This window comes from Dromiciops gliroides, chromosome 2 (assembly GCF_019393635.1).
Source record: "Dromiciops gliroides isolate mDroGli1 chromosome 2, mDroGli1.pri, whole genome shotgun sequence".
NCBI lineage: Eukaryota > Metazoa > Chordata > Mammalia > Microbiotheria > Microbiotheriidae > Dromiciops > Dromiciops gliroides.
The window spans coordinates 462,333,394-462,357,795 of NC_057862.1; the positions used below are offsets into that span (position 1 = coordinate 462,333,394).

General features: G+C 40.5%; 1 protein-coding gene across 24 annotated transcripts in view; it reads left to right on the top strand.

Annotated features, from left to right (window-relative positions):
- Window positions 1-24,402, top strand: part of ZMYND8 (zinc finger MYND-type containing 8) — a 117,662-nt gene that overhangs the window by 42,645 nt on the left and 50,615 nt on the right. For 10 of the 24 annotated variants that reach the window (XM_043983184.1, XM_043983192.1, XM_043983201.1 and 7 more), the window contains 9 exons: window positions 6,970-7,188; window positions 9,324-9,437; window positions 11,663-11,755; window positions 15,073-15,160; window positions 16,904-16,959; window positions 17,481-17,558; window positions 19,602-19,717; window positions 22,527-22,577; window positions 23,624-24,105. In XM_043983184.1, coding sequence (XP_043839119.1) covers window positions 6,970-7,188; window positions 9,324-9,437; window positions 11,663-11,755; window positions 15,073-15,160; window positions 16,904-16,959; window positions 17,481-17,558; window positions 19,602-19,717; window positions 22,527-22,577; window positions 23,624-24,105 — 1,297 coding nt within the window. Of the gene's footprint in view, window positions 1-6,969; window positions 7,189-9,321; window positions 9,438-9,519; window positions 9,602-11,662; window positions 11,756-15,072; window positions 15,161-16,903; window positions 16,960-17,480; window positions 17,559-19,601; window positions 19,718-22,526; window positions 22,578-23,623; window positions 24,106-24,402 lie in introns of those variants that run through there. The other 14 variants (XM_043983187.1, XM_043983197.1, XM_043983202.1 and 11 more) reach the window with 6 other exon arrangements.

Below are 24,402 nucleotides of genomic sequence, written 5' to 3' on the forward strand. Positions count from 1 at the left end.
ACAGATGCTGTGGGTATCTTTGAAGCCCCTTTGTTGTTTATGTGACCCATTAAAGGAGTTGGGGAAAAAAATAGAGCAATTGGAATCTTAACTGCAATTATCCCTATAAGTAGCACAGGTTGGAACTTGTCTATCTAATTATTTGGGTGGTGCAATAGCTCTAGACAGGTGGGGGAAAGTTGTAATCCATGGGAGGCAAAGCAGCATGTTTGTTATCTATTAGAGATGCCTTTTTTCTTAGCAGGCAATATGTTCAAGAACCAGATGAGCTATGAAAGGTAGCTGCTGGATGGTGGCTGTGTTTAAGTAACAAATTCTGGGTAGCAGCTGCTGCTTGAGCAAGATATTTCAGTTCAAAAATGGACAGTAAGATGGAATCTCTGGTGGCCTGCCTCCAACCTTAGTTAATCTTGGGGGAAATAAAAGATTTTTTCCCCCTCAGCTATCAAAACATTTGCCTACATCAGAAACAAATTAAACGTGTGTCCTGTTAGGCAAATTACTTTGTCACTTATAGTTCATCCAGTTCCATTTGGCTCCTAGGGAGGATTCCTGGCCTATTTTTAGCCCTTTAACTTGATGAAGGAAGCGAGGTGCAGAAAGCAAATGAAAGCTTGCAAAACCACAGAAACCTCTTAGAAACCCTTAGTTGAGTTAAAAGTAGTTCTGTCAGCTTGATGACGGGGGGACGGCTCTGGAAATGTTTCCTTCTCCCTTTGCCACCCTCTTCCCCTTCATGATCGTGAGCCCTGATGTCCTAGGGAGGTTGCTGTGTGTCGTCATCATTGCCTGGGCAGTGCCTGCTCGTCCACTTTTGCTCGAAGCTTTCTTTTAATGCTTTCCCTGTGCTCTTACGCAGTGCATAAGGCATTTTGTGTAAGTGAATTGGTTTCTAACTTCCAGAGAATGTTTATTTTTGGAGCCATTGGAAGTTCTTCTGCAACAAGTACACCAGAAGTGTGGAGGGCTTGTCTGGTGTTGCAGCAATGGTGTTGGAGATGGGAGTGAGAGGGCTACAAGAGGATTGGGTCTAGTCCTGGCCATGTGATTGATTGGCTTCTTCACCATGGCCAAGTTATTTGACTCCTGCTGCTTCCCAGGTGCTTGTCTTTCAGATGACAATCACATACTACATTAGCCTCAATGTGGGCTATTTCCATAAAAAGAGGTGCTGTGGTATGGTGGGTGGAGAGCTGGGTTCCAGTCCCACTTCTGATACATACTGACATTGTGACCCTAGCTAAGTCACTGCACCTCTCAGTAGACCCTGGTTGCTCTCCAGAGCATAAATTGTACTTGGCCATCTTCGTTAATCAGGGAGAGTTTTCTCACTTGGAGTTACCTATACCAGAGGTGTCAAACATGCATGTAGTCCACAGCACTTCTGAGAGAGGCTTGTACTGAATTAAAATGTAATTGGGAAATATTTAACAAAATAAATAAAAAATTCAATAAAACATGGATAACATTTTAAAACTTAGTGTGCACCCTGCAGGGATCCTTTTGTATGGCTTAGCGGGCCTCTCTTTTCTATTTGAGTTTGACACCACTGCTCTAGGCAATTCTCTTAAGACTCTTCATGTTGCAGAAAAGTTGCCAATGGAAGAAGGAGTTTGGTTACATTGGTAACCAAACTTGCATTGGTAGAGGGAGTTTCTTCTCTTAGGAATTCCTTATGCCATAGGTCCAATCCCTAACCTATCCCTGTATGCTAAAAATAATCATCCAAAATGATTACATAAAGAAATATTTGTGTATATATACTTATATTTACTGTGATTTTTTTTTAACATTTCCTTCAATTCAGATACTTCAATGATCCGTGATTTCATCAGTGTGGATATTTCTTCCACCAGCTCAGATCACAACCCCTCTACACTTTTAGTAAATGGTTTCATGAAAGGCTATGGCCAAAACTCCTGCTGGTCAGTAGATAGCCTTCTGGTGATGAGTTCCTATGCACTTAATTGGTTAGTTTTTGTACGGTTGATCCACAATCTGTCACTAGGTCCTTAGTCAAAGCCTTTCTATCTTGATAGATAGACCCTGGGAGAACTTGGGTACTAAATCTGGTGGAGCCTTTGAGGATTCAGGATTTCCTCCTTGCCATGATGAGGGATGGGAGGAGGATTTGAATAGAAGTTTAAGTTCAAAGATGCTTATTCATTTTTATCATCATAGCTCTCTCTACCTCATACCTCTCACATTTGCTGCTGCCTTTTTTTTTGGTGGGGCAATGAGGGTTAAGTGAGTTGCCTAGGGTCACACAGCTAGTAAGTGTCAAGTGTCTGAAGCCAGATTTGAACTCAGGTCCTCCTGAATCCAGGACCGGTGCTTTGTACACTGTGCCACCTAGCTGCCACTCCATAAGTTCTTAACCTGGGGTCTGTAAATTTTTTTTTTTTAACAATCACATTAAACGTATTTCCACATTAGTCATGCTGTGAAAGAAGAATCAGAACAAAAGGGAAAAACCTCAAAGAAGAAAAGAAAAGAAAACAAAAAGTATAAATAGTATGGCTCAATCTGCATTCAGATTCCATAGTTCTTTTTTCTGGATGTAAAAAACATTTTCTATCATGAGTCCTTTGGAATTGTCTTGGATCATTGTATTGCTGAGTTTATCACAGTTGATCATCGCACAGTGTTGCTGTTACTGTGTACAATGTTCTCCTGTTCTAAACTTGTTTTAAAAAATATTTTGAGAACTCTGTTTCAATAGAATTGATTTCTTTTGTAAATCCTACATATTTTATTTTATGGATTTAAAAACATCCTGACAATGTGTCCATGGGCTTTACCAGACCGACAAAGGGGTTCATGATATAAGCAGCATTAAGAAATCCCTGTCTGATGTTTATAGGAAGCCTTCAGCTACCAAGGTTAATTTGGGGAATCAACCTGTCATAGATCTTTTTTTTTTTTTTTTTTGGTTTGGGCAATGAGGGTTAAGTGACTTGCCCAGGGTCACACAGCTAGTATGTGTCAAGTGTCTGAGGTCGGATTTGAATTCAGGTCCTCCTGACTCCAGGGCTGGTGCTCTATCCACTGTGCCACCTAGCTGCCCCTTGTCATAGATTTTTAATTCAGTTTGGTAATTTCTGCCCTACCTACCCCACGGAATTGCTCTGAGGATCAAATGAGAAAGTGCTTGTGGAAATGCTTTCAAAAAACAAGGGATAGAGATAGGAAATGGACCTTGGATTTCATTCCTGTGAGCAACTTCCAAGTGAGGATACTCCTATCAGTGTGGGTTGGCAGCTTCTCTGCAATTTGCAGTCTTCGAGAGTTGCCTAGGCCATTGACAGACTTAGTGACTTGTCCAGTGTGTATCAGAGGGAGGTCTTCCTGGCTTTCAGGCCAGCTCTCTATCCACTACATCACACTGCCCCTTTGCAGGCACTATGTAAGTGGGAGGTGATACTGTTACCCTCATTGTCATTTTATGATGATGTTTCCTCTGAGTGCCTGGGACCTTAGTATCATAAATTTAGAGCTGGAAGGGACATCGGAACTTGTCTAGTATGATGAGAGCTTCGAGGGCCCAGGGGGTTAAGTGATCTTGCCCAAGGTCCCATAAGTGGTAAGTAGCACAGCTGAGATACAAAGCTTCTGACTTCAAAACCAGCCCTCTGTCCATTGACACTCACCTTAAAAGTGGTCATCAAAAGGATGAAAGATGACCAGGTATTTTTCGTGTGGCTTAATGCTCAGGGATTTATTATTTATCCATCGCATAACCTTGGACAAAGCAGTTATCCTTTCTGAGCCCCAGTTATTTATTGAGTCAAACGGGGGTCATGAGCCTTGTAAGGATTAACCAACAAGGATTTGCTAAGTACTTGGTAACTCTGGGTATAAAGGGTATCTAGTGACATGAGGTGTTTTTAGTACTGTAACACTTCATTAACAAAGTGCCCTCCACCAACATGGATTCTTTTATACGGCCTGCTTGTCAAGCTCCCTGTGGCACAGACATCTTCTCTTGTTCTGATGCCAGTGTTATTATTTGGTTCTACTGTATTACATTCATTTGAACCTCAGTTTCTTTAACTGCAAAATGGAGAGAGAAGAAATTACACTAGATGATCTCTAAACTCCCTTCTGATTCTTTTATTTCTTTTATTTTTTTTTTTTTACGGGGCAATGGGGTTAAGTGACTTGCCCAGGGTCACACAACTAGTAAGTGTTAAGTGTCTGAGGCCGGATTTGAACTCAGGAACTCCTGAATCCAGGGCTGGTGCTTTATCCACTGCACCACCTAGCCGCCCCTCCCTTCTGATTCTTGATAGCCCTTTTGGTCTTGTTATTATTGTTTTGATAGTTGCTACACTGACTGGACTCTGTTGAGTCACAGTCATGGGCTGGATCAGAATCAACTTAATTGAATCAAAAGGAGTGGAGAGTGTTGTTGGACACCTCTTAGCTATGGTAACATAGGAATTGTAAAAGTTGGTGACTTTTTTGGGACCATTGACATCAAGTCAGACAAACAGCTCTACTTACTCAGCCCTTTACATTTCTCCTGAGCTCCAGTCCCACATGCTGGACATCTACCTGGAAATCTCATAAGACATCTTAAACTCATGTCCATCTGAAGTTAGGAGGAAGCCTTGCTTTCTGTTTCCTTGTTAATTTTTTTTTGTTTTGTTTTTGTTTCTGTTTTTGTTTTTAGGCAATGGGGGTTAAGTGACTTGCCCAGGGTCACACAGCTAGTAAGTGTCAAGTGTCTGAGGCCGGATTTGAACTCAGGTCCTCCTGAATCCAGGGTCGGTGCTTTAACCACTGCGCCATCTAGCTGCCCCCTTTTCCTTGTTAATTTTGCTATTTCTATTGAGAGCACTACCATCCTTTAGTCACCCACGTTAAAAAGCTAAAAGTCATCCTGTGCTCTTCTTCACTCTCCAGATGCAATTGATTGCTGAGTCTTGGCTATTGTATCTTCACAATATCTCTAGCATTTGTCCTCTTCTCTGTACTCACGCTGCCACCAACCTAGTTCTGGCAATTATCACCTCTCACCTGGATTTGTGCATTAGCTGTTTAATTGGTCACTCTTACATGTAATCTCTCCTTCCCAACCCATCTCCTACACAGTTGCCAAATTGATGCATTTGAAGAATACCTGTGAACATGTCTAACCTTACATAAGAAGTATCAATGACTCCCTTTTGCCTCTAGGGTAAAATATACATCCATATATGACATTTAAAGCCCTCCCTTGTCTGGCGAAACATATTTCTTCAGACTGATTGCACTGTCCTCATTTTCCTCCTCCTCCTCTTCCTCCTCCTCCTCCTCCCACATACTAAGCTTTGGCCACACTGTCCTTTTTGCTGGTGCTGTTCCACCATGCCCAAATTCCATCATTTGCTTCCATGCTGTGACATAGGATTTCCTGTCGAATGTCTTCCCTTCTCACCTTTGACTTTTAGAATCTCTAGGTTTCTTCAAAATACAGCTTAGGCATTACTTCCTACAGAAGGCATTTCTTGATTTCCTCTGGTTGTTGTAGCTCTCCCTCCAAAATAACTTTGTATTTATTTATCTAATTTTTTGGGGTGTGGGGCAATGGGGGTTAAGTGACTTGCCCAGGGTCACACAGCTAGTAAGTGTCAAGTGTCTGAAGTCAAATTTGAACTCAGGTCCTCCTGAATCCAGGACCTGTGCTTTATCCACTGCACCACCGAGCTGCCCCTATATTTATTCTTTATTTGTTTTTGTTTATACTTTTTTTTTTTTTGGTGAGGCAGTTGGGGTTAAGTGACTTGCCCAGGGTCACACAGCTAGAAAGTGTTAAGTGTCTGAGGCTGGATTTGAACTCAGTTCTTCCTGACTCCGGGCTGGTGCTCTATCTGCTGTGCCACCTAGCTGCCCCTGTTTTTGTTTATACTTACCTGCAGACATTTAGAATGTAAGCTCCTTGAGGGTAGGGCCTATTTCATTATGGTCTTTGCATCCCCTAACAGTGCCTAATGCAGCATAGTTACTTCACAAGTGCTTATTGAACTGGATTATATAGGCCTGCTGTGCCAGAAAGCCATTTGAATCCTGCTTTCAGGATTTCAGTATGTCAAAAGTTCTGTCATTTTTTTCAGTGTGGGAACTTCCTCCACCAGATCCCAATCCAGTCTATAAATTAAAGAACTTAGAGATTTATCTGAGTCTTAGAAAGGTTGAGTGACTTGTCCGTCGTCAGAAAAGTGTCAGAAGAAAGATTTTGAACCTAGATCTTGCTGACTCTTAATTCTGGCATGCTGCCCACCATGCTGTGCTTGCTGCCTCCTAAATTTAGGGTGATGGGATTATAGGACTTAGAAGGGATCTCTGGGATCCAGCCCAGCCCTCTGATATTTCAGATCTAGAGTCTGAAGCTGAGAAAAGTGGCTTGCCCAAAGTCACTGGTAGTCATAGGCTTTGTGGTTTATCTCAAATTTATTAAGAATAACAATTCATTATGAACTTCACTTTATTCAAGAAGTATGTTCTCAAATTTCTGCAACCCCCACAAAAGTGTTCTAAGTACCTTAGAACAAACAGTGTTGTCAAAGATTCCCAAGATAAATAGGAATCACCATTCCCCAGTTTATTTTTAGTTTTGGGTTTTTGTCCTGTTAATCACCTACCTCTAACTTCTCTGCTTTTTAAGTCTCGATTTTATATATTGGATTCCTGATTTCCCTTATGCAGCCAAGAGCTGACTTAGAACTCGATACTAGCAAGTTTTCGATCTGTCCCATGCCTTCCCCCTTACCCCCAGTTCCAATCCAAGCTAAAGGAAAGGCCTCATGAACATGCAGGATGATGATGTTATTTTAAAGTCTGAGTTGATGAATGAGATTTGTGCAATGTGATGTTCTGTTGTTTGTTTGTTGTTGTTGTTGTTGTTAATGTTGTTATTGTTCATATTTCTTTTGAGAATGCAAATTTGTTTTGAAACCAAGCCTGTCTTTCTTGCCTACATTTCAGTCAGAACTAAGACATGGTCCGTTTTACTATATGAAGCAGCCACTCACCACAGACCCTGTTGATGTTGTACCGCAGGATGGACGGAATGATTTCTATTGCTGGGTTTGTCATCGGGAAGGCCAAGTCCTTTGCTGTGAGCTCTGTCCTCGGGTTTATCATGCTAAGTGTCTGAAACTGACTGCGGAACCAGAGGGGGATTGGTTTTGCCCAGAATGTGAGGTTAGTTCCCAATGAAAAGTACTATTCTGCCTCCCCTCTTTTTTCTTCCCTTTTCTTCCTTCCTTTTCTTTACAATTGTCCAAAATGGGGGCAGGGGAAGTTTTTCCCCACCCCACCCAAAATGTTTGAGCCATTAGATAGCTACACTCTCTTTGACCATCTGCTTGAGTGGGCATGGCAATACCTGCTCTCCTGCTTTGGAATTACATTCTACTTTCTGACTGTGAGAGCTACAGTCCTTTCCAGTTTCCCTAATGTTTTCAGAAGTCCACTTACTTATCATCAAGTCTGAAAGTTTCAAAAACATCCTACAGTATTTGCTGACTCTTTTCCTTCTTCTTTTCTGCTACTACTCCTCTTGGTGGGCTTTTGGAATTTTCCAGCAACTGTCAAGAAAAGAAGACTTATTTGTATTATAGTAGATTTCAGATACTTCTTCTCTGATCTGGAAAACAGTGACATTCATTTTTGGGGTAGAAAAAAACAGAAAACTTTGAGACTTTGCAAAGAATGTGTGCTAATACCTTTCCACACAATATCACAAAGACATGGCTTCTTGTTATTGAAGAATGTAAAATGTAATGCTTGCTCTTGGTTTTAAAAGCAGAATCTTAAACTTATAATCTGACATGAGGCATCACCTGGATCCCAAAGCAAGTCAAATTTTGAGACTACATTGATAAGGCAGTATCATTTGATTGATGCTTTGGGAAATCAACTTCTTCCTTTGCCTCTCTAAGTACAAATGATGACAACCAAATTCTCTTATCTATTCTCCAATATACTTTCTTTTTAAAAGGAAAATGCTAAAAGTGAGCTATAGAAACCTGGTGTCTTGTTTGTGGAAATTCAATTTCGTTCATTTTACACTTTGCTTATTAGTTGAAAGTGGGTCTGGAAGTTGAACTTCCTCCTCCCTTCTTTGACTGAGCCCTGTCTTGACTACCACTTTTAAATTGTATAATAGAACACTGGGAAGAAAGATATCTGGAAATGATCCTGGGTTCAAATCATGTGATATTCTCTGGATAAAAGCACTATGAATTTTATCTGTTAACAAGTGAATAATACATGCAAACCACAGAGAGAAGACATTGGATGCTCCATTCAGTGATGCTTTCTTTTGAGGTACATCATGTACCGTATTCCCCTACTGTGTGGCTCTTATGGGCCTTTCTCTTAATCCAAAGGACACCTATGGTGACATACTCCTGAGACCCTGAGTCAATTAACAGTGGAACCAAGATTCAGACTGCAGTAAAGCTGTATCAACTTCCCAATGCAATTAAGGGAAGGGAAAGGGTTCCTTGATTCCATTACTTTTGACCTGAGAATCCATGAATCTCATGGGCATATAGATCATCGTCTTCTCTAGATTTCCATGCTATGCACCAAGATCTCATAGCTCAGCCTAGCTTCCTTCATTTTACTCCTTGTTGGTTAGAATTGTTACTACACATGCATTTTATTAGTCAAAGAGACATGGCATCTCTTGCTTTGTTTTTACTTTCTTTCTAGTGATTTCACAGAACTAGTAAATGAAGAATTAAGTCATACAAATATTAGCTTCTAGCCCACCCCACAGAATAAATATACAGACCCTAGGGAAGGGTGTTTCTTCCCATTGGTCTTGACAATTCAGTTCACGCCTAACTGTTGTAATCAATGTCTGATGATTGTTCATCATATTGAGGAAACCACCTTCTTGAAACTAACCATGGTGTTTTTCTCACACCTGTTCCTGAACCTCAGAGAGAATCAAAGTTCTTGCAGTCTGACTAGTCTTGTTTTCCTATGATCTTCTTAACTCACTCACCAAAAGAGGCTCAAGACCAGGGAATGGATATCCTGGTCATTGAGTGGAAAGAGTATAAACAAGGGCGTGACTATTGCCCTCTTCAAGGGAGAATCAGTGACCATCCCCAGTCAAAATGAGCTTTATATCTTGCTCATTTACTCATTGCATTTAAGATTGGTCTCCTCTGAAACCTGGAGGCCTTCCTTATCAAAATCTGACCTATTTCCATTAGAAAGAACTATTCCTCGTAGGTGTGCCTTCTGGACAAATAAATATGATGGGAGGGTGTGTAAACAGTTTTTTTCTAATTGAACATTTGTATAATTTTCACTTATAGAAAATCACAGTAGCAGAATGCATTGAGACGCAGAGTAAAGCTATGACAATGCTTACCATCGAACAGTTATCGTACCTGCTCAAGTTTGCCCTACAGAAAATGAAACAGCCGGGGGTAAGGAAAACACTTCCTGGCGGCAGATGCTTGAATGAAAACTTTCGTTGCTTTTTGTTCACTTGTTTCTTATTCTTTGTAGGGTTTAGTTTTTCAGACCTCTGCACAGACACTTTTGGTCTTCTAACCTACCAGAATTCAAAAGTCCGTTAATTAAGAAGAAGGTGCGATGGCTTTCAGTTAATTTTTTAAAGTGTGCAGTTTATGTTCTGAAGCAGACTCCAGGAAGTAGAAGACAGTAGAAAGGCTGTGGGCACGTTCATTTAGTGGGGTGCTAAAATGGAACCATCCCTTCCTTCTTGAAAAATGGTGGGAGACTACTCCTCTGACTTCACAGGTTACAACATTCCTGTTACAACAAAGTATCTGTATAACAAAGGCCTATCAAGCCCCAACTGGTGGAGCTTTCCTGATATATTTGGTCCAGGAAAATCCATCATCATAATTTAAAGAGTCCCTTGGAATTTGTGGTAATGGGATTTGACCTATGTTGTTTTGAGAGGCTACTGGCATTTACTGTTGATTCACTGTGCTCTTTAAGTGAAATAGCATTCTTAGTACATATGTGAAACTATTTATGTTTTTCTTTCCAAATCCAGTGATTCAAAAACAAAGAAGAGATTTATCTTAAGAGCATTTTAATTAAGAGAACTTTTGAGATTCCCTTAAAAAAAGGATATATAAATTAGCTTTTAATTACCTGGTAGTGAAAGGATCTTATGAGCAAATAATGTTTACATCCCAAAGGAACCAAATATATGCAATACTCCTTTTTAAAATTTCCTCTCCCCACCCTTTTTAGTTTTTAGACCTAAGTATCTCAAAAGCACATTCATATTTTTTCAGAGGCTAAGCTGTACCCACTGAAGTCTCTCTATATAAGTGAAGGCATTTTGGTAATGAAAAGGATAAAAGTATGTTGGAGGATGTTAACATTTCCAGCTATGGGCATGCTGAAAGTGATTGCAAACGAGGTTTTATTGTGCTGAAGAAGCTTATCTTACTTAAGGTGACTTTGATAAACTGCAAGGTGACTACATCTTAGGGACTTGGTGAATCATTTAAAAAATAGGGCTGAACTGATCTTTGAATCAGCCTAATTTTGGCACTGGGTTTCAGTAAAATTTACTATTTAACCAAATCTTAAAAATCTTATTTCAAAATAAATACCATTAGGAGGAAGGCTTTTTTCTCTCATGTTGGATGGTTCAAACAGGAAGACATTTTGACAAGCTAATTTTTAGAGTTTTCTCACCCTTCTTGTAGCCCTTTTCCACGTATAAATGCTAATATTCTGAGATTTAGAGATAGAAGAGACTTAAAAGGTCATCTAGTTCAGTTGTTCCTTTACCCCCTCCTCCCACATTTATAGAATAGAAAATTGAGACCTGAGAGGATTAACTAATGGCACTCCTGGCAGGTAGCGGCCTAGGATTTGAACTCAGGCCTTCCACTTAAAATCTGATGCCTTATGTTTGCTGGATCCTTTCTGTTTGCACATTTAGCTGTTGGCTCAACAAGCACTCCATGGGTCATACAGTAACTGACAATAGGTGGTAACTGGGTCTCCCCTGCACTTGCCTTTCATAATGTGTGCTAGATGTGTTACTTCCATCCACCCAGTTGTGGACATTTTGATAATAAAGGCCAAGAGTGTAATTCTACTTAGAACCCAGAAACCCAGAGAATACATGTAATTGATATGGAAAAATGACTGACAGGGCATTCCCCTCCCATGTGTACCCCCTCCCCCCCTCCCCCCCTCCCCCCCTTTTTTGGGTAAGGCAGTTGAGGTTAAGTGCCTTGCCCAGGGTCACACAGCTAGTAAGTGTGTAAAGTGTCTGAGGCTGGATTTGAACTCAGGTCCTCCTGAATCCAGGGCTGGTGCTCTATCCACTGTGCTACCTAGCTGCCCCCCTTCCCCCCTTTTTAAAAGGATAGAGTCATTAGGTAGAAATGGGAAAAAAAAACAGGGCTCATTTTTTATAGGAAAACAGGGAGAATCTGGAAGGGAAATGACAGACTCTTTCTGGATCTAGTCAGTTTTTGTTTTAGAATGTTCTTCTCATAAGAGGAGCTATCTACAGGTCCCAGGTAGAAGGCAGATTTTTTTTTTTTAAGCTAAATTCAGTCTCTTGAAGGCCTCCCGCAACAATAATGTGTATGTCTCCCCTTCTTTGTCTCCTTCTGTCTCTTTCTCTTTTGTCTTTTTTTTTTTCCTATAGACAGAACCATTTCAGAAACCCGTGTCACTCGATCAGCACCCAGACTATGCCGAGTATATCTTTCATCCAATGGATCTTTGTACATTAGAAAAGGTCAGTTTTCACTCAGCAGAGACCCAAAGCTATTTCTCCCCTTTCTTTCACCTCCCCCAGTGTTTCCCATTTTGAGTTCCAGTATTTTTTTTGCACAGTTCAAAACAGATACAATATTTATTTCATGATTTCCCCTTCTGTAATTTTACCATTTGAAAATTTAGTGACTTTTCTTGTCTAATTCCAAATTTTGTTTTCCAGAAAACAGTTCACATGTCCGCTAACAGTATATTATTAGTGTGCTTGTCTTCCTGTCATCTCCCCAGCACTGATTATTTCTGTCTTTTTTCATCTTTGCCAGTTTGCTGGATGTGATGCAGTATCTCAGAGCTGGTTTATTTTGCATTTTTTGTACTGTTATTGATTTGGGACAGACTTCTATAAAGTTGACAATATTCTCTAGTTATAATTTTGAAAATTGTTCTATCCTTCTATGTCCTTCCTTGTATCTTCCCTACTTTCATCTTGGTGGTATTATGAGTATTCAGGCCCCCTCTATCTGAAAAGAAATAAAAAATGGAGGCAAGCAGAGAAAGCACTTTTATTCCTGCCAAATCCAGAAGGAAGGAATATGTCCCCTCTGGGCTATTTGGATGGTCATAAGGGTCAGGGATTGCAAGCAATAATTGGCCCCCCCCTCCCTTTTTTTTTTTTTTGGTGAGGCAATTGGGGTTAAGTGACTTGCCCAGGGTCACATAGCTAGTAAGTGTTAAGTGTCTGAGGCTGGATTTGAATTCAGGTCCTCCTGACTCAAGGGCCGGTGCTCTATCCACTATGCCACCTAGCTGCCCCAGATGACAAGCAAACTCACTTATCTTTTGGTGAATGTGGAAATAGATCGAACCAAAGCACTTTGTTGTTTTTTTTGTGTGTGTGTGTGAGGCAATTGGGGTTAAGTGACTTGCCCAGGGTCACATAGCTGGTGTTAAGTGTCTGAGGCCGGATTTGAACTCAAGTCCTCCTGACTCCAGGGCCAGTACTCTATCCACTGCACCAGCTAGCTGCCCTGCAAGGAATAATTGTAATGAATCATTGAATGAAGAAGCATTTATTAAGCATCATATGCAAAGCAAAATGCTTTCTAGAAGCTCCCATTCTAATATGGGAGCTGTAAGTCATATGGAAAAGGCCTCACCGGGATCCCAAGGATAGAGTGGCAAAGCAATTGGTAATGGGTCTTCTTCAACATCATTTCCTCCGATAAAGCTATTTTTTATGTTGATCTGTTTGACAGTGCCAAGGACTTTGGTGGAGGGAACTTTCTTTTCTGGGTCTTGAGTGGCTGGGGCTGCTGTTGAGCTAAGAACACCTGTGAAGGCATTTGCCAGCCAAGAGCTAGAGGATGGAGCACAATATTTTCAGAAATGGAGGAAACTAGAGATCATGTTAGTTAATAGGATCATTAGTTAAAGTGGGGGCTCTCAACCTTTTATATGCTGTGGACCCCTTTGGCAGTTTAGTGAAGCCTATGGGACCCCTTCTCAGAATAATATTTTTAAATGCATAAAATAAAATTCATAGGATTACAAAGGAAAACAGTTATATTGGAATATAATTGTCAAAATATTTTTCAAAAAAACATTCCCGGACTGCAAATTAAGAACCTCTGAGATTAAAGGACCTTAGAAAATAGGATCATACTGGTTAGAAAAAAGAGACCCTTTAGAGATCTTGTAGTTTTAAGTCCTCATTTATATGAAAAAACTGGGGCCAGAGGAGGGGAAGGGACTTGCTTAGGGTTACAAAGCTAAGTGAGAACTTAGAATCTCCCGCTATGCTACAGTTCTTTATCTTCCTGGTAATATTTACCTTCCACATTAATAAACTGGAGTTTCTAAAATGCAGGAAACTGATTGCTTTAAATTTGACCTGCTCTTCTACTATCACTTTTTCAGGATGCTATGGGCAAGAGAAGGCATGAAGAGAATTAGGTGTCTGGGTAATTAAATTAATGGCTAGGATTGTGAATAATGGTCCTTAGCTATTTACATTTGTATAGTGCTTTACATTCTACAAAATGATTTCCTTATAACTCCCTGTGATATAGATATAGTGCAAGGATTGTTGTCACGAATGGGGAGAACTGAGGCACAGAAGGAACAAAGTTGCTGCTAGTTACCTGGCTTAGGAACCTTGGGAACTTGGGTCTTCTAACTCCAGGTCTTATACCCTTCCCATTACATCCCTCTACTTCTCCTTTGAATTTTAGGGCTGGTTTTATTGAACCTCCTTTTTCTAGTCCCTTTGTCATTAATGATAATTGTTTAATGAAGATGGTATTTGAAAGTCAGAACTAGTAGAAGTTTCATATTAGAAGCTATAATACTTTTCTTCATGTGTAAGTAGTTATCAATTTTGCCCTTATTTGTGAATTTGGATCTAAATGTAAACACCTTACACTGAGAAATACCCCCCCCCAACAAAAAGTGGAAGAGAAAGAATAGGTTAAATACTACATATATCTACTTCCCCAACACAGCGAAAGGGACAAAAAAACTAAAAAAGAACTGTCTTGTTTTTCAGTGGAAGGGCTCTTTTTATTCCGTCCTTGGTGTCTTTGTAGTTGTTCTTTCATATAATCCAATAGTAGCCATGTGGTGCTGGAAAGAACACTGGTCTCCAAGCCAGGAGGATGGGTAGGTTCCAGTGAAGCTTCTTCTGGGGCTCAGTTTCTATCCCTTTAAAGTGGGAGTAATGATATCCCTGCCCCACCTACCTTCCAGGGCTCTTATGAGGGAAAGCATTCTGTAAACTGTAAAGCTTTCATTGAAATGGCAGATTTTGTGGTTGTTATCCTACACTCTCAGGACCTGGGCAGTTTCCTCTGTGCCTTCTCTAACAGGCTCATTTTAGGAAAAAAGATGGAGAGGCTTAGCTCTTTCTCCTGAAGCCAGTCAATCAGTAAATGTTTAATAAATCACAAGGGATACAAAGATGGGTAAAAGACAATCTTCGCTATCTGATCAGGGAAGCGACATGCAAAGAACTTTGTACAAATGAGCTATATACAGGATAAGTTGGAAATAACCCATAGAAAGAAGACATTAGAATTGAGGGGAATTGAGAAAGGCTTTTTCTTGTGGTAGGTGCAATCTTAGCTGGGACTTGAAGGAAGCTGGGAGGCAGAGCTGAGGATGGAGAGAATTGTGGGTATGGGTGACAGGTCCATTTTTCTGTCTTCCGTTTAAAGATGTGGGGAGGGGTGTGATTGCTGAAGAACTAATATTTGGGGGTACCATGGGAGAGAGCTGATTGGTGAGCAGGGCAAAGGTTTACTACTTGATGACTCTGTGTGTGATGCTTTTCCCCCCTCACAGAATGTTAAAAAGAAAATGTACGGTTGCACTGAAGCCTTTTTGGCTGATGCCAAATGGATTTTGCACAACTGCATTATTTACAATGGGGGTGAGTAGCCAAGTTCCCAGGGCCAGGAATATGCAGAAAGGCCCCAGATGACACCATGTTACTCGGGTATGAGATATCTAGTAGATGGTGAAAAATAGTGATCTATTAAATGCTGTGATGCCTAAGAAAGAGCAACATATTTTATTGAAACATATAACTAGACTGTCACTGAGCAGCTAACTGAATTTCACACATAGGCTAAGGTAACTAGATGGCCCCAAGGTTTGGGTACTGGAGTTCGAGGCAGGCAAATTTGAATTGAAATTCAGCTTCAGACGCTGTACTAGCTGTGGGACCCTGAGCAAGTCACTTAATCTGGTTTAGCCATAGTTTTCTTCTCATCCGTAAGATGGGGATAATAACAGTACCTAATTCCCATTTGTGGGGATAACATGAGATAATATTAGTGAATTGCTGTGGAAATTTTAAAGTGCTACATAAATGCTAGTACTCCCTCTCCTCCTCTTCTTTCTCCTCCTACTGATGGCATTTCGCAGTAATGTTAAGCAAGCTCCTGGCAAACTCCATTTTATTATCTGTAATGTTAGCTAGTAATAATAATAATTATTATAATAGCTAGTATTTATATAGCAAAATAATATTTAAGGTTTGTAAAACATTTTATAAATATCTCATTTTATCCTCACGACAACCCTGGGAGGTAGGTGCTATTATTATTCTGATTCTACAGATGAGGAAACAGGTGGAAAGAGGTTAAGTGACTAGCCCAGGGTCACAAGGGTAGTAAATATTTGAGGTCAGATTTGAACTCAAGTCTTCCTGACTCCAGTTCTACCACTTTATTCATTGGGCCACCTAGTTACCCATGTATTACTTTGTTCCTCTTGCACTTGTTTCCCTATCACCAATGACTGTTTTACATAAGGTTGGTGGTTTTTGTTTTTGTTTTTGGTGGGGCGATGAGAGTTAAACGACTTGCCCAGGGTCACACAGCTAATAAGTGCCAAGTGTCCGATTCAGGTCCTCCTGAGTCTGGGGTCGGTGCTTTATCCACTGCTCCACCTAGCTGCCCCCCCATAAGGTTGTCTTTTTACTAAGATAGTCAGTGACATTATCTGGTGTTTCCCTGCACTTAGAGAGGAGAGGAAAGCTAGGAGGGTGTGGAACACCATTCAGAACAGCAACTATTAGGTACCACCATTCTTCTCACCTTACTATGGGAGAACAAGGCCCATAGGGCCTTCTGCTTTTTTATTTAGAAAAGAAGAAAAAACCCCTCCAACAACTAGGTAGTGATCTTGTCCGATAATTTACATCTAGAACTTACTGTAAAATCCAGAAGTTTATTTTTCCTTAGTTCTCTGCATGGAACTCTTTCTGAAGAGCAGATCATTATGGCCCCTAACACAGGCAAGCTCACTGTCCCATCCATTAGTTCATTTGGAACTTGAAAATGCCCAGGAAACAGACAGCTGTTAATCCTTGAAATGCCACAGAGAAACAGGAATTTTATGTTACGTCACCTGCTTTGAATAAGAGCAGTTAAATATACTCCGGTGATGTTATTCTGGCTGGGGCTGGAATGGAAAGTCAGGAAATTTCTGCTATGATTCTTTGACTTGGCCCCTTGGGAAAGCAACAAGTTTACAGAGGTTGTTTATGGCACTGTTTATGGGATTGTTCCACTTTCATGAGAGTTAGCCTAGAAACTAATTTGAAATAACAAAAGTAATTTGTGAAGTCATTCCATTCTAGTTAATCTTAATTTTCTTCTTTCCACAGGAAATCACAAATTGACACAAACAGCCAAAGTAATTATCAAAATCTGTGAACATGAGGTATGTGTCTCCTACAGAATCCCATCCAGTTGTGATTAAAACTCAATTTTCAGGACAAAGTTGGGCTTCTTCAGAGCTTTCAGGACCTCGGAAGTCACCTTGATTTACTCGTCCATTTGGGATCATTCATCAAGGACAGACTGCAGTTGGGTGTTCCATTTCTAAGCAAAGGACAAAAAAACAAGAGAAGAAGCTAGCCAAAGTATGGTGAAAACCACATCCTCTTCCTAAGAGGGAAAAAGTGACACTGCTTTTGTGTCACGATGGAGAGGTTATTGGGCTTTGAGTTTGAATACATGGAAATGGTTCTGGACTGCGATACTTTTAGACTTGCAGACTTGTTGAGCTTTGGTTTTCTTGGCTGTCTGATGGGGATACGTGTGCCATCTACTTTGAAGGATTGTTGTCAGCAAAGTATTCTTTAAGTTATGAAGTGCTTATAGAAATGTGATTGCCTGGCATCAGATAAACACATTAATAATGATAAAAAGCAGTGATGACTCTGCTCTTTTTCTTTACAGATGAACGAAATTGAAGTGTGTCCAGAATGTTATCTAGCTGCTTGCCAAAAACGAGAGAACTGGTTTTGTGAGCCTTGTGTAAGTTGGCGTTTCTTAGCTTAAATTGTTTTCTAAACTTTGAGTCCATTGCTTCCTATATTGCAAAAGCTTTAGTTTAGGTCCATTACTGTGGGAACTTTAGGGTTGAGACCTGTCCAGGTATAGTCCTGTAGAGGAGTGGAAAACAAGATTAGAAATAATCCAAGTCTATTAAGTCCCTTATGCCTTAAGCCCTGCCAAATATAGCCCCATGATCCTTTGGTTTTATTGACATACACCTGCACAGTAGAGTCAGTGCAGGATTCCAACAAAGGGTATTATTAGTTTATCTTCGACAGGAAAGAACATCATACAGAGAAGAGAATGTGTGACAAAGAGAACATTTGTGTGTCACATGGTACTTGTCACTAGAACATCTGAATGCTTCCTCTAGGTCACCCTTGGGTCCACCTTGGCCACTCTTCTATGAAGGGAACACCAACAAGCAGTGGGTGCTGATGGTAACCAGCCTTGGAAGGTTAGGGATGTCAGAGACTCTCAAACGTCCTAGTTTTTTTTCCCTAATAGTAACCCTTTATGGGTCTGTCCTGAGTGAAAGCATGTCAGTCCTTGCTAAGCCTTCTGGACTTCAACACCAAACACAAGGCCCCTACATATAGTAGGAACTCTTTAAACATTAATTGGATGCTCTTATTTCTCTCAGTCTATCCTGTGCTTGAGGGTAATGAGTTTAAAAATTAATTTCAGGGTGGCTAGGTGGCACAGTGGATAAAGCACCGGTTCTGGATTCAGGAGTTCCTGAGTTCAAATCCGGCCTCAGACACTTGACACTTACTGGCTGTGTGACCCTGGGCAAGTCACTTAACTCCCATTGCCTGCTCCCCCCCCCAAATTAATTTCAAATCCACAAGCTTTGTTTGGAGTACCTGCTGCAGGCAAATCTCTCTCTAGGAACAATGGGGTATACAGAGAAAAGTATGACACACTGGCGTTCCCTTCAGAGAGCTTCTAGTTTTAGAGGGAAGGTAAGGCACAATCACAGATAACTATCACATAACATGGAGTTGGGAAGTACATGAGAGAGGTACTTTGAAGGTGTTATGAGAGACTGTAAGAGAAAGTACTTTCTGCCTGCTGCAACATATCCATCCTTCAATGCCCAAATCAAGTGATATCTCTAACATGATGACTTCTCTCAATGTTCCTTGTTGGTAACAGTATTCTCCTCAAATCTTACATAGTACTTTGTTTTTCACCTAATGCACTTAATCATATAATATTGTATATTATAGTTATCTGTGTTTATGTCTTAATCTATTATATAGTATAAGCTTCAGGAGGGTAGGGATTATGTCTTATCTTGTATCACCCCAGTGCCCGGTCTATTGCTTTGCATACAGTAGGCACATAATAAATGTTTGTTGTAGGAATGAATGAATGTGGGATCAGGGAAGGACATAGGAATTATGGTAGGTGGTATTTCAGATGGGTTTTCAAGTGTGCTGTGGTGTAAAGAATCTTGGATTTGGAAAAGCTGAGTTCCTGTCACTTACTAGCTATATGATCCAGGGAGGCAATTCTTTTCTCTCTTAGCTTTGATTTTCTCATCTGTAGTATAGGGATAATGATGCCTGCCCTACTTATCTCACAGTATTGTTTTGAGGAAAGCTGTTATCACAGTGAGATCATGGTGATATTGGGGAACAGCATTCCAGACACCGGGAAGCTGTATGACCCAAACTCAAGGACAGGAAATCAGCAAACATATTTTTGAGGAATTGCAAGTTTGGCTTGGTTTGGTTAGATGAAAGGAAATTAGTGTACAGTGAAACTGGAAAGGTAGGTTGGAACTGGATTGTGGAAGGCCGGACATACCAAGCCTTAGTACATTTGGACTGTTCAGTAGGTAGTGAGCCATGGATACCCTTTGAGTAGAGGAGTAACCTCATCTGAGCTATAACTCAGAAGAACTCATCTGGCAGCAGACTGCCAAATCACAGGATATCATCATGCTTTTGATATTTATTTTTCTTCTTTTTCTCAAATTCATAAAATCCCTACATTTCCTATTCCTTTTCCTAGAGCAATCCACACCCATTGGTCTGGGCTAAACTGAAAGGATTTCCCTTCTGGCCTGCAAAAGCACTGAGGGATAAAGATGGGCAGGTCGATGCTCGTTTCTTTGGACAACACGACAGGTGGGAGTTTAAAACAATGGGCTTTGAACACATTGTGCTAACTGGACTTTGGATGCTGTAATTGGATGCTAGAAGGAATTGTGGCCATTTTACCCACTTATTTTCAAAATTACATAGTGCACTTATAGTGTAATAAGAAATAGCTTCTATTTTGATGTGAAATATTGTCATGTGGGCTTCATTTTCCCAGATGTGTTAGAATAGAGTTGGTGTTAGAAGTTCTGTTGATGATACCTACTTTGGCATTTATCTCAGCAGTTATTTTAGGTGCTGCTGCTTTTAAATCTGTTGAACTAAATATGTATCATTAAGCAATCCATTCATTGTTTTTTCAAAATATCTCTCTTAGGGACAAGAAGTCTCTCCTTGTTCTCAAGAAGTAAACCAGCTAATACTTGCATGATTTTTACCCATTTCCTTTTCTCCTTTGCTAAAGGGGGAGATTAGGTAGTGACATTATTTAGATGGTTGTGAACCATAGTTCTATTTTCCTGGCTCCCCACCTTCTTCCCCCCACCAAACACACACTTAAAGTGGGCTATTGCATGTTAATGGCATCAGTAGTGGCCACTTTCCACGTGGCTCTGCTGTAAACTTGATGAGAGCTGGTGAAGAGCTCTCCTCAGGGCTTGTTTTCATTTTTCTTTAGATTTGGTCTAAATATAGCTCATAGGTCTTCATCTGCTCTCTTCAATCCCTCAGAGGTTTGGGACTGCTGTGACTGCCAACAGGCAAAGGAAAATTATATGAACAGCAAAAAGATTTTAGCATTAGTGTATGTAAGAGAAGAAATATATGAGGGAGGAAAAATAGAAATAAATATAATCACTTTATTTTTTAATATGGGCTGTTTCTGAACTGCAGCTCATTTTATGCTTTGTTTATTATTGCCTGTACAAAAGGAGTAGAATCCAAGAAATTCACTTTTTTCTTGACAAGTGCAAACTTACCCTAATTTAGCTTTGTTGTCATTAGGAAAAGAGTCAGTGATTAACATACACTGTAAGACAGGGGGGCCCCTCAGGGATCTGAGATTTGCCGGGTTGTTTGCTCCTTTGCTAAATAGCCCCGGACAACTAGCTTTACAATTCTTTCCTTTTTCCCCATTATGGTTAGTTGTCCCTTCACTGAGTTTCATTCTTTGTTTTGAAATAAGCCTCTCTTATGATAGCTTTAGGGATCTTGTTTAGTTACTACAAGGTTCAGGGCTTTGTTTCAATTTGGACTAGAGAGTTGAGGTATTACTGTACTTAGCTGAGAAAGGAAGCCGTCAATATACTTAGCAAAAGATTTCAGTTAGATGTTGGATTTATCAGTCTTTCCATACCTTTTCAATTTAGTGTTTGACTGTGTGCTTTCAATACCCTTTCTCTCTCCCTCCCCTACTCCCCCTTCCCCAAGTGTTTTAGCAAATATATTAAGTACTTATTGAGGACTTTAAAAGTGCCTTTAAATAGTTCAGTATATCCTTCCAGATCAGAGATTCAGGAATTTTATAGTCGTGCAATCTATGGGTATATGCTTTCTCCCATCAAACCAATAAATATTTATTGAGTAACTTTACATGAAGATCTCTTTATGCTCTGCGAGGACTACAAAGATAATGTAAGACATTGTCCTTGGACTAAAGGAGCCCAAAAATGAGATGGGAAGATGTGACATAAACAAAAGGAAAAGCTGAACAAAATAATATTGTGGAAATTCATTAGTAGTTCAAGACAAAGGGGAAGGTGATATAAAGTGGTTAAGGGCTCCCTGACTTGTCTGGATCCTAAATACTCTAATGAGTTCCAAGAAGAGGGCTGTGGGCCTAGGGCTGTGCTTGGGAGGTTGGGTCAGGGAAGGTGTAATAGTAAGGCCTAAAGATAAACCTGAGGTAGGTTCTTAATGGAGAAGTAGGGACTGAAGGAGGTTTGGGGAAGGCATTCCTGAGAGAGATAAAGGTTTGAATAAAGGTATAGGGGCTTATCTTGCTTATTGTAATTCCCTGAGGATGCTTCCAAGCCCTGGCTACCCCTATCACCTCCCTTTTTGTCTCTCTTGGTCTGAGGTATTTTAATATCCTTTCTACCTGGTTTCCTCCCCTCATAGACCTCTCTAGAATCTCTAGAAGATAAGGCACACACAGCCCTTTCTAGGTTTCCAAAGGTTTTTTTGTTTGTTTTAGTGTTTGTATGTGTGTGTTAGTGACTAGAGGCAAAGAGGATACTTGAGATAATCAACAAAAGAGGGAAAGTTACAAGTCAAAAACTGTTTTCCAAGAAATGTAAATGGGTGTAAATCAGAGTCCCCTTCACTGACCCACTTCTTTATTCTTCTCTCTTATATTCCTGGGTATTTTATGTGCTTTTTGTACAAGTGTCCCCCCTCCCCCAATCCCCATTTATGAGGAGTTACATAAATTATTTAAATAAATTTAAATTTCCATAGAGATTTTAGGAAAGGATCAGTAGATGGCCAATGGTGGGCTTGATCCTGTGGGGACTGGGAAACCACTGAAGGATTTTGAGCAGAGAAGTGACGTGATTATAAAGTGTTTTTTATGAAGCCTAATTTGGCAGCCTGTGTGAGATGCATTGGAGGGGGAGAGATGGAGGCAGAGAGACCAGTTCAGAAACTTTTGTGATAATTCAAGCTCCTTTCTCCAGAATTATGCCACTCAAACCTTTTGCCCTTTATCAGACTGTATTTCTCTTAACTACTTACGTTTTTTACATTTTAAATAAGGACCAATTCTCATTCAAGTATTTTCCCTGACAGAAGGCAGCCTTCTCTTTCAAAGTGCAAGTAATACTTCACTTATCCACAGGTCACTTATCCGGCAACCTCACCTATCTGGAACACAGCTGAGAACCAGGAAGTAAGGAAAAAGTTACCTCTGAGCAGCCAAAAGAGATGTTATAAAGTCCATGCACTAAATAAAGCTCATGCACTTTACTCATTGGGGAAGCCCCTCAGGCCCTCCCTCACAGGCTGTTTACTTTTATTTTACACACAGTTCTAATAGGTTATACGCCTTCCTACCCTGTAGCTGAGAGGAGGCAGCACATTAGGAAGAGGGAGAGGGGCTAGATTAGGTAGGTCCACTGATAGATGTGCTTCTTCACTTTCCAGTAAAACTGAGAGCAGGGTGGGGACAGTATGGCCTTTTTCGGTGGGAGGCCAGTGCTAGGACCAGCCATCCGTCCAACCCATTTAAGGCTCACACCCCAACCACAGCAGCAGTGATGACACGTGGCTCTTCCTAGTCATTTTCCCCCTGAAGCTGAACTTAAGCCAGATCACCAGTACTGCAGAGACCCCTGCTGCTGCCATTGCCGCCGTTGCAACTATCCTCACCTGGGCTCATAGGGAGCACAAGTGGTGTGGGTGGGAGGTTGTGCAGCTTGGGACACCCTACATAAGCAGGCTAAAGCTTAAGGGACTGTTTGTCTTATTGTCACTGGGAGAAAAGGTTGAGAGTCCCAGGCTCAAAGGTTCAGACACTTACATTTGGAAGGGACCTTAGAGGTCAGGAAAAGATGTTTCTGAGATCCCACTGATGTTACTGTGCTAGGTGTCTTCCCTTATTCCACATGCCTGAACCCTAGCCAAGTTGTATTGGATTACGGTGTTTTGAGCTTTATAATAAATAGAAGTTTTTAAATAAGTTTATCCCTTATTTCTGTTTTATACTAGAAAGAAAGCGATTAATTCTAATCCTATCTCTAAATGGATCATTTGTTAAGATTAAACTATTGAAGAAAATGTATTTTTTAAAAATGGGAAACTTTTCAAAATCTGCATTTGGTGAAAAAATTATTAAGCTAGTTAGCCAGTTTGAATTAAGTAAAAATTACCTTGGAGTACAACACAATTGACTCAAACTTGTCCCTTTTCTTTTTTTGCTCCCTTTTGCACATATAGGGCCTGGGTTCCAATAAATAATTGCTACCTCATGTCTAAAGAAATTCCTTTTTCTGTGAAAAAGACTAAAAGCATTTTCAACAGTGCAATGCAAGAGATGGAGGTATATGTTGAGAACATTCGCAGAAAGTTTGGTGTATTTAATTACTCCCCATTCCGGACACCATACACACCCAACAACCAATTCCAAATGTTATTAGACCCCACAAACCCTGGTGCTGGGACTGCAAAGACAGATAAACAAGAGAAAATCAAACTGAATTTTGACATGACAGCATCGCCGAAGATCTTAATGAGCAAACCCCTGCTGAGTGGTGGCACGGGCAGGAGGATTTCTTTAACTGATATGCCAAGGTCGCCCATGAGTACAAACTCCTCTGTTCACACCGGCTCAGATGTTGAGCAGGATGCAGAAAAGAAGGCAGCTTCCAGTCATTTCAGTGCAAGTGAAGAGTCGATGGACTTCCTTGAAAAGAGCACAGGTAAGCAGTGGACAAGAGTTAGATGGGAGATGGAAATGACCCCACACCTGGAAACTTACTTTGTGTATTGGAAAATAGACTAGCATAATGGTTGACCTAGAAAGTTGTCATTTCAGAAATATCTGATCAGATTTCTACTCATATTGAATAGGGAAAACCCCCACAACAACCTATCCCACATTATTATCCCATTTACCTTTTTTTTTTTTTTGCAGGGCAATGAGGGTTAAGTGACATGCCCAGGGTCACACAGCTAGTAAGTGTCAAGTGTCTGAGTCCGGATTTGAACCCAGGTTC